The sequence below is a fragment of the Salmo salar genome, chromosome ssa19 (genome assembly GCF_905237065.1).
Source record: "Salmo salar chromosome ssa19, Ssal_v3.1, whole genome shotgun sequence".
NCBI lineage: Eukaryota > Metazoa > Chordata > Actinopteri > Salmoniformes > Salmonidae > Salmo > Salmo salar.
In genome coordinates, this window is record NC_059460.1 from 47,902,216 (window position 1) to 47,912,237 (window position 10,022).

General features: G+C 43.8%; 1 protein-coding gene across 3 annotated transcripts; it reads right to left on the minus strand.

Moving 5' to 3' along the window:
• Window positions 1–1,988: 1,988 nt before the first annotated feature.
• LOC106578930 (NACHT, LRR and PYD domains-containing protein 12) lies at window positions 1,989–10,022 on the minus strand. Of its 3 annotated transcripts, none has more exons than XM_014158204.2 (10): window positions 9,876–10,022; window positions 8,535–8,682; window positions 8,210–8,374; window positions 8,024–8,101; window positions 5,924–7,706; window positions 5,654–5,827; window positions 5,339–5,512; window positions 3,416–3,589; window positions 3,289–3,335; window positions 1,989–3,159 (listed from the first exon to the last, which is right to left on the minus strand). In XM_014158204.2, exons 1-10 carry the CDS (start codon window positions 9,948–9,950, stop codon window positions 2,630–2,632), a joined length of 3,348 nt encoding a protein of 1,115 aa, XP_014013679.2. In that variant the 5' UTR covers window positions 9,951–10,022; the 3' UTR covers window positions 1,989–2,629. The 3 variants fall into 3 exon arrangements, with proteins under 3 accessions (XP_014013679.2, XP_014013680.1, XP_045558349.1); XM_014158205.2 differs by lacking the exon at window positions 9,876–10,022 and adding an exon at window positions 8,758–9,032; XM_045702393.1 differs by lacking the exon at window positions 9,876–10,022 and having other exon boundaries at window positions 8,535–9,039.

Genomic DNA, 10,022 nt, shown 5'->3' on the forward strand with positions numbered 1-10,022 from the left:
TCAAGTCGATTTAAGACAACTGTAACTAGGCCACTCAGGAACATTTAATGTCATCTTGGTAAGCAACTCCAGTGTATATTTGGCCCTGTGTTTTAGGTAATTGTCGTGCTGAAAGGTGAATTTGTCTCCAAGTGTCTGGTGGAAAGCAGACTGAACCAGGTTTTCCTCTAGGATTTTGCCTGTGCTATACTGTTTCTTTTTATTTAAAAAACTCCCTAGTCCTTGATGTTTACAAGCATATCCATAGCATAATGCAGCCACCACCATGCTTGAAAGTATGAAGAGCGGTACTCAGTGATGTGTTGGATTTACTGCAAACATAACGCTTTGTATTCAGGACAAAAACGTAATTTATTTCCCTTTTTTTTGCAGTATTACTTTAGTGCCTTATTGCAAACAGGATACATGTTTTGGGATATTTTATTCTGTACAGGCTTCCTTCTTTTCACTCTGTCATTTATGTTAGTATTGTGGAGTAATGTTGTTGATCCATCCTCAGTTATCTTCTATCACAGCCATTAAACTCTGTAACTGTTTTAGAATCCCCATTGGCCTCTTGATAACATCCCTGAGCGGAAGGGCGCCTGTATCTTTGTAGTGACTGGGTGTATTGATACACCATCCAAAGTGTAATTAATAACTTCGCATTGCTTTACTTTTTTTGTTACTCATCTTCCAATAGGTGACCTTTGTGAAGCATTGGAAAACCTCCCTTGTCTTTGTGGTTGTATCTGTGTTTGAAATTCACTGCCCGACTGAGGGACCTTACAATTATCTGTATGTGTGGGGTACAGACATGAGGTTGTCATTCAAAAATCATGTTCAACACTATTACTGCACACAGTGTCCATTCAATTTTTTATGTGACTTGTTAAGCAAATGTGTACTCCTGAACTTATTTAGGCTTGCCATAACAAAGGGGTTGAACACTTATTTACTCAAGACATTTCAGCTTTTAATTTTTTCATAATTTGTAAACATTTTAAAAAACATAATTCCACTTTGACATTATGGGGTGTTGTGTGTAGGTAGATCAGTGACACAAAATCTCAATTGAATCCATTTTAAATTGCGGCTGTAACATAACGAAATGTGGAAGAAGTCAAGGAGCGTAAATACTTTCTGAAGGCACCTGGGTAATAACAGCTGGGTGAAGGGTCTGGCTGTGCCATGCTACTACAGCCAACACTAGCCAATAAAAATTTTACTGAAGAAAAGTATTACTCTTGCTTGTTTAAAAGTCTGTACTTTAATCCGATTGTCATTCATGTATCGATAAATATCATCACATTCATCATCACATGAATGGACCTTAATCATTATCAGTCAGGTCTAGTGTGGTTCAAGCACAAATGTGGATACAGATTTAAGGGTTAAGTTATCAGTTAAAGGGGCAATCTGCTGTTTGAACGTCAGAGTGGCTATCCCGCCACTAATTTGGTAAACAGCTGAGGGATGGGGCTGGAGAAATATTACCATTCAAACTCATAGATAGAGCTATGGATACAGGGACTGACCATCCATGATATCAAGATGATATACTGGACAAAAATATGAGATTGTACTGAGTTACAGTTCATATAAGGAAACCAGTAAGCTGGATGTGGAGGTCCTGGGCTGGCGTGGTTACACGTGGTCTGCGGTTGTGAAGCTGATTGGACGTACTGCCAAATTCTCTAAAACAACGTTGGAGGCAGCTTATGGTAGAGAAATGAACATTCAATTCTCTGGCAACAGCTCTGTGGACAGTCCTGCAGTCAGCATGTCAATTGCACGCTCCCTCAAAACATCTGTGGCGTTGTGTTGTGTGACAAAACTGCACATTTTAAAGTGGCCTTTTATTGTCCCCAGCACAAGGTGCACCTGTGTAATGATTATGCTGTTTATTCAGCTTCTTGATATGCCACACCTGTCAGGTGGATGGATTATCTTGGCAAATGAGAAAAGCTCACTAACAGGGATGTAAACAAATTTGAGCAAAAAAAATGAGAGAAATAAGCTTTTTGTGCGTATGGAACATTTCTGGGATTTTTTATTTCAGTTTATGAAACATGGGACCAACACTTTAATGTTGCGTTTATATTTTTGTTCAGTGTAGTTTTAACCATGTTTTGAGGATATACAGTGTTTGTTTACATTTGCATTGTTTACAAACAAACGAGTAAAACAAGCTCATATTCTTGGTTCTGACAGTTGAAGAAAGCTCATGAGGCATCTATAACATATATTTAAGCAATACGGCCTGAGGAGGTGTGGTATATGGCCAATATTACACGGCTATGGGCAGTTCTAAGGCACGACGCAACGAGGAGTTGCGTCATATACCACAAACCCGAGGGTGCCTTATTGGTATTATAAACTTGTTGCCAATGTAATTAGAACAGCAAACAACTATTTTTTGTCATACCCGTGGTTTATGGTCTGATATACGATGGTTTTCTGCCAATCAGCATTCAGTGCTCGAACCACCCGGTTTATAATCGTCAATAATCAATGGGTATATATAACTAATTTAAAAGTCTAAAAATAGATGTAGAATATCCCTTTAATATAATCACTTTCTAAACTATGTTACACACAAATACACGTGTGTAATCTCCCTGAAATCTCAGGTGTTTCTCCAGGGAGCCTATTCTACCTGACACAAGGACACTGACGAGTCCACCCAGCCTAGCCTAAACCCTGGATAGAGGGGCTCAGTGAACGTGGAGTGGAACGTGTGCAGGTGGTTCAGTGTGTTAGAGGAGACACTGTAGAAGGACAGAGTACCGTCCGGCCAGTCCAGATACACTCCTACTCTGTTAGAGAAAGAGGAGATGGTTATGGCAGTGCTCTTGTCATTGTGCCAGGCTGTGTAACTGTCATTAGAGCAGTTCAGACTCCAGGACACAGCATTTCGTCCAAACCAGCAGTCATGTCCCTCTCCTCTCCTGCTGATCCCTCTGTAAGCTACTCCCATCAGAGCTCTCCCACTACACTCTGCCTCCCAATAGCAGCGCCCATCCAGACCTTCTCGACACAGCACCTGCCTCCAGTAGTCAAATCTCTCTGGGTGATCAGGAAACGGCTGCTCTTTCCCTCGCGTCACCTTCCTGTTCTCCGCAGACAGCGAGAGCTCTTTGTGTGCTGTGTTTGGGTCCAGTGTGAGCTCACAGGCGTCTGAAAAAAATATGAAACTCACAGTAAAATAACACACACACACACACACACACACACACACACACACACACACACACACACACACACACACACACACACACACACGCACACAAAAATGTAGATACTCACATCTCTGTGGTCCTGATCTGATCCTGAACTCAGCACAGCACTCCACACTGTCAGAGGCAGTAAAACAGGGCTGTGATTCACTCAATCCCAAACTGTTAATAGCCTTGTTTTCCGAATTTATTGTTACCTAAGTTTCTCCAGTTTACAGTGTGGATCTTCCAGTACAGCAGAGAGAAGCTTCACTCCTGAGTCTCCTGGGTAATTATAGCTCAGGTCCAGCTCTTTCAGGTGTGAGGGGTTGGAATTGAGAGAGGAGGCTAGCAAAGCACATCCTTCCTCTGTGACACTACAAAGTGACAACCTTTAAATAAAAAGAGAAAATCATTTTACATTTAGCTGCCTCTAAAAGTGGTGAATATATATACTGCTCAAAAAAAATAAAGGGAACACTTAAACAACACATCCTAGATCTGAATGAAAGAAATAATCTTATTAAATACTTTTTTCTTTACATAGTTGAATGTGCTGACAACAAAATCACACAAAAATAATCAATGGAAATCCAATTTATCAACCCATGGAGGTCTGGATTTGGAGTCACACTCAAAATTAAAGTGGAAAACCACACTACAGGCTGATCCAACTTTGATGTAATGTCCTTAAAACAAGTCAAAATGAGGCTCAGTAGTGTGTGTGACCTCCACGTGCCTGTATGACCTCCCTACAACGCCTGGGCATGCTCCTGATGAGGTAGCGGATGGTCTCCTGAGGGATCTCCTCCCAAACCTGGACTAAAGCATCCGCCAACTCCTGGACAGTCTGTGGTGCAACATGACGTTGGTGGATGGAGCGAGACATGATGTCCCAGATGTGCTCAATTGGGTTCAGGTCTGGGGAACGGGCAGGCCAGTCCATAGCATCAATGCCTTCCTCTTTCAGGAACTGCTGACACACTCCAGCCACATGAGGTCTAGCATTGTCTTGCATTAGGAGGAACCCAGGGCCAACCGCACCAGCATATGGTCTCACAAGAGGTCTGAGGATCTCATCTCAGTACCTAATAGCAGTCAGGCTACCTCTGGCGAGCACATGGAGGGCTGTGCAGCCCCCCAAAGAAATGCCACCCCACACCATGACTGACCCACCGCCAAACCGGTCATGCTGGAGGATGTTGCAGGCAGCAGAACGTTCTCCAAGGCGTCTCCAGACTCTGTCACATCTGTCACGTGCTCAGTGTGAACCTGCTTTCATCTGTGAAGAGCACAGGGCGTCAGTGGCGAATTTGCCAATCTTGGTGTTCTTTGGCAAATGCCAAACGTCCTGCACGGTGTTGGGGTGTAAGCACAACCCCCACCTGTGGACGTCGGACCCTCATACCACCCTCATGGAGTCTGTTTCTGACCGTTTGAGGAGACACATGCACATTTGTGGCCTGCTGGAGGTCATTTTGCAGGGCTCTGGCAGTGCTTCTCCTGCTCCTCCTTGCACAAAGGCGGAGGTAGCGGTCCTGCTGCTGGGTTGTTGCCCTCCTACGGCCTCCTCCACATCTCCTGATGTACTGGCCTGTCTCCTGGTAGTGCCTCCATGCTCTGGACACTACGCTGACAGACACAGCAAACCTTCTTGCCACAGCTCGCATTGATGTGCCATCCTGGATGAGCTGCACTACCTGAGCCACTTGTGTGGGTTGTAGACTCCGTCTCATGCTACCACTAGAGTGAAAGCACCGCCAGCATTCAAAAGTGACCAAAAGATCAGCCAGGAAGCATAGGAACTGAGAAGTGGTCTGTGGTCCCCACCTGCAGAACCACTCCTTTATTGGGGGTGTCTTGCTAATTGCCTATAATTTCCACCTGTTGTCTAATCCAGTTGCACAACAGCATGTGAAATCTATTGTCAATCAGTGTTGCTTCCTAAGTGGGCAGTTTGATTTCACAGAAGTGTGATTGACTTGGAGTTACATTGTGTTGTTTAAGTGTTCCCTTTATTTTTTTGAGCAGTGTATGATCAATATTAAAATTAATATTATTATTATTATTATATTATACATATATTACATGTATATACTTGTTTTTTACCCGTATAACCAGATTGTTTAGAAATCCCTCACCTTACAACCTCCAGTTTACAGTGCGGACTGCCCAGTCCTGCAGAGAGCAGCATGACTCCTGAATCCTGCAGGTTGTTGTCACTCAGGTCCAGCTCTCTCATGTGTGAAGTGTTTGAGCTGAGAGCTGAGGCCAACGCTTCACAGCATCTTTCTGTGAGTTTGCATCGCCTCAGGCTAGAATGAAAATATATCAAATGAATAGGGGACATACATAACAAACAAACATCGATGCTTTCCTAAAATATTCTGGACAACATACATTTGATGTTAATTGTGAAACTAATGATCATGTTGTAAAACCACAGAAAAGCTGACCTTAATGTTTCCAGTTTACACTGTGGACTTGCCAGTCCAGCAGAGAGCAGCTTCACTCCTGAATCCTGCAGGTCATTGTGACTCAGGTCCAGCTCTCTCTGGTGTGAGGGGTTTGAGCTGAGTGCTGAGGCCAACGCTTCACAGCATCTCTCTGTGAGTTTGCATTGATTCAGTCTAGGAAATAGAATACATAAACACAAGTCTTTACCTGACTAAACAGAGAGAGCGAGAAGAGTGTGTGTGTCTGATGATTTCTGATGTTGTACTCACAGGGCTGTTCTGGAGGCTTTGATGACAGGCAGCAGTCTCAGAAGACCCTCCTCTGATCTGGAGTATTTCTTCAGCTCAAACTCATCCAGCTCCTCTTCTGAAGTCAGCAACACAAAGACCAGAGCTGACCACTGTGCAGGTGAGAGTTTGGCCCTAGAGAGACTTCCTGAGCCCAGGTAGCTTTGGATCTCCTCCACTAGAGAATGGTCATGCAGTTCATTCAGACAGTGGAACAGATTGATGCATCTCTCTGGAGAGGGATTCTCCTTGATCTTCTCCTTCATGTACTTGACTGATTCCTTGTTGGTCTGTGATCTACTTATTTTCTGAGTTAACAAGCCTCGTAGGAGAATCTGATTGGACTCCAGTGAGAGGCCTAGAAGGAAGCGGAGGAACAGGTCCAGGTGTCCACTCTCACTCTGTAAGGCCTTGTCAACTGCTGCTTTGTAGAAGCTGATTGAGGATGAATTTCCGAATGGAAAACGTCTCAGAAATGATTGCTGTTTGGCTAATAGATTCACATTGTCGTTGATGAATGTGAGAAACACATACAGGGCAGCCAGAAACTCCTGAATACTGAGATGAACAAAGCAGAACACCTTTCCCTGGCATAAGGTCAGTTCCTCACTGAAGATCTCAGTACACACTCCTGAGTACACTGAAGCCTGGCCGATGTGTATGCCACACTCTCTCAGGTCTTCCTCATAGAAGATCAGGTTGCCTTTCTCCAGTTGTTGGAAAGCCAGTTTTCCCAGGGACATGATGCTCTTTCTCATCCAGTCAGGGTCGGGTGTCCCTCTTCCCTGAAGCCTGAGATTCATGTCTTTCTCCTGAAAAGCCAGGAAGTGTGAGTACATCTGAGTCAGGGTCTTTGGCATCTCACCACTCCCTGCTTTCTCCAACTTTCTCTCCAGAACAATGGCCGAGATCCAACAGAAAATGGGTATGTGGCACATGATGTAGAGGCTTCTTGATGTCTTTATGTGTGTGATGATTCTGCTGGCCAGGTTCTCATCGCTGATTCTATTCCTGAAGTACTCTTCCTTCTGTGTTTCATTGAATCCTCGTACCTCTGTCACCTTGTCAACACACTCAGGAGGGATTTGATTGGCTGCTGCAGGTCGGGTGGTTATCCAAAGTTGAGCGGAGGGAAGCAGATTCCCCTTGATGAGGTTTGTTAGCAGCACATCCACTGAGGTTGACTCAGTTATTTTAAACAGAATGTCATTGTTCTGGAAGTCTAGAGGAAGTCGACACTCATCCAGACCATCAAAGACAAACAGCACCTGATAATTGTCGTAGTTTGATATGTCGGTTTCTTTTGTTTCCGTAAAAAAGCCATTGAGAAGTTCGATCAAACTGCATCTTTTCTTCCTGATCAAATTCAGCTCTCGAAAAGAAAGAGGGAATATCAACTGGAGATTTTGATTGGCTTTTCCATCTGTCCAGTCCAGAATGAACTTCTGCACTGACACGGTTTTCCCGATGCCAGCGACTCCCTTCGTCAGCACAGTTCTGACGGATTGATCAAGTAAGGGCAGAAAGATGTCGTTGCATTGGATTGGTGTTTCTTGTGTGGCTGTTCTTCTGGATGCCGTCTCAATCTGTCTCACCTCATGTTCATTATTGACCGCTGTACTTCCAGCCTCTGTGATGTAGAGCTCTGTGTAGATCTGGTTGAGAAGTTTTCTGTTCCCGTGGCTGGCCAGTCCCTCAAACACACTGAAGAACCTACTATGCAGATTGTGTTTGAGTTTATTTTGACAACTCTTGATTCGTTCATCTGGTAAAATAAACAAGGGACAAACACGGTATACAAAGGTTCCTGTGAATGTTAAATAGACGGTTCTGTGGATTATCCTGTAAATATTCCACTCAAACTGAAACTGTTTAGAGACTGCAGTATAATAATGAAGACTAAGGGTTGTTTAATCTTAATCTCTGTAAACTACAGGTTACTGGAGAACGCTGCCATGTTGTGGTTCTTCTTACCAAAACAACTTCAGTTCCAAAGCGTTTCCTTGTTCTTACCACTGCCGAACAACCATCTCTATACAGATCTACAGTAACACAGCCATACACCCTTTCTATCAGTATTACCATTGTCTTCTGTATTCACAGGTTCAGGTGGAAACATGGTAAAATGGGCAGGTGAAGCTTGAGATGGAACTATGGGCTCTGGGGGTAAGGGGAGAGGGACAGAGAGTAGTTTTACACATTTACACAAGGTGATTTATTTTGAGAACTACAACATTCCGTCCAGTGTTTAGTATGTAGGTGACTTACCTTCGTCTAATGAGTTGACTCTGATGTTGAAGTGAACTGGACCACCAATATGGCAGCCGGAGAGCGAAGGGGCCACAACATGGCCGCCAGTCTGAGCTGTACAAGTGATGTAGACAGGAGAGTCTGGAACCCGAATTGAGGCAGCTGTTACCTTAACCTCAGCCTCTACAAATGGAGAGAGAGAGAACATTTTAGAGAATTTAAAAAAATATATTTCATACATAATATTTTATATAGTTTTCTGTCAACTGCAAGTGATTTTTTTCAGTGTATTTGTTTTCTCAAGTAATACTAAGCAGTGTAGGTGTGAGTATGGTATATCCACCTTGCTGATCTACTGTTAACGTGTTGGTGAGGTCCTTCTGGTTCATCTCCCTCAGGATTTCCAGTGAGATCTTCATAGCTACATCGTGGCCGTAGGTGTTCACCATCGTATCCACGGTGTCCTGCCTGTCAGCGTTCTCCAGATGGCCCTTGGGGATGAGAGGAAAGCCATCTGGTACACTCTGAGTCAGGTACCAGTGAAATGTCTTCAGATCTTTTCCTACCAGCTTCTCCAGAGTAGCCAGTAGCAGGTCAGGAACAGATGTCGCCATCTTAGGTCACAGAAAGTTACAGAAAGACTCCAAAATCCTCCCTCAGACACTGACATGTTACAAATGTGAACTTTGTGTATGTATAGACAGAGGTCATCTGCCAAAAGATAACTATTTCTCGATCTAGCTTCCAAAATGTCTATCACTGCATTTTCCTCTCCATTACTCGCTCGCTCTCTCTCTCTCTCTCCCTCCCTCTCTCTTATTTTTTTCTATCTTTTCTAACTCTGTCATATAGTGCCAGTTAGTGAAGCACCAGTTTCCTGTGTGATCTGCTTTGTGGCGTGCTGCAGATCAAAACAGGAAGCTGTCTTTTCTGTGGTTTGATGTTTGGTTGGTGTCTGCACGCTGACACAGTGATTTCATCACACTGAACCATGTTTTGTTAAAACATGTGAGTCTTCATGTCCTCACATGCACTCAGAGCTCCCTCTGACTTCTTGCTGCTCTGGCAGAATGGAGCACATTATGTGGTACTCTTACTCTGAGAGTACCTGAGGTTAGTACAACTGTTGTAACCACAAAAATGTCATTCTTTGTGCACAATTCATTTTTATACAATTAAAGTGCTACTTGCAAGAAAAAATTACAAATGATGCATTTGCTCCATATTGTGGTTTGCACAAACACTGGTTTAAAAGTGACGTTATTGCTACAAAAAGGACTTCTATATGGAATTCTAGACCACTGCACAGCACCTTTAAACACACACACACACGCATGCACGCGCACACGCACGCTCAGAGAGTGGGAGAGAGGTCGTTTTGTGTTGACAGTTGAGTGTTTATTGTAAACAGACAGACAGACAGACAGACAGACAGACAGACAGACAGACAGACAGACAGACAGACAGACAGACAGACAGACAGACAGACAGACAGACAGACAGACAGACAGACAGACAGACAGACAGACAGACAGACAGACAGACAGACAGACAGACAGACACACTCGTTATCTCTATCATCCGAGGATCTAAAAACACTGCAATGCCATCACACCTCAGACACGAGGGGAAGTTTAGATAAACCTTAGGGGACAGAAAGTAGTGTAACACCAGCTCAGCTCACCTCAGGCGCTATGTAATCAGGCGTGCCACAGAATGTGGTTGTGGTGACTCCATTGATGATGCCCTCCTTACACATGCCAAAGTCTGCTAACTTACAGTGGCCCTCTGCATCCAACAATATGTTATCTAACTTTAGATCCCTGAGAGA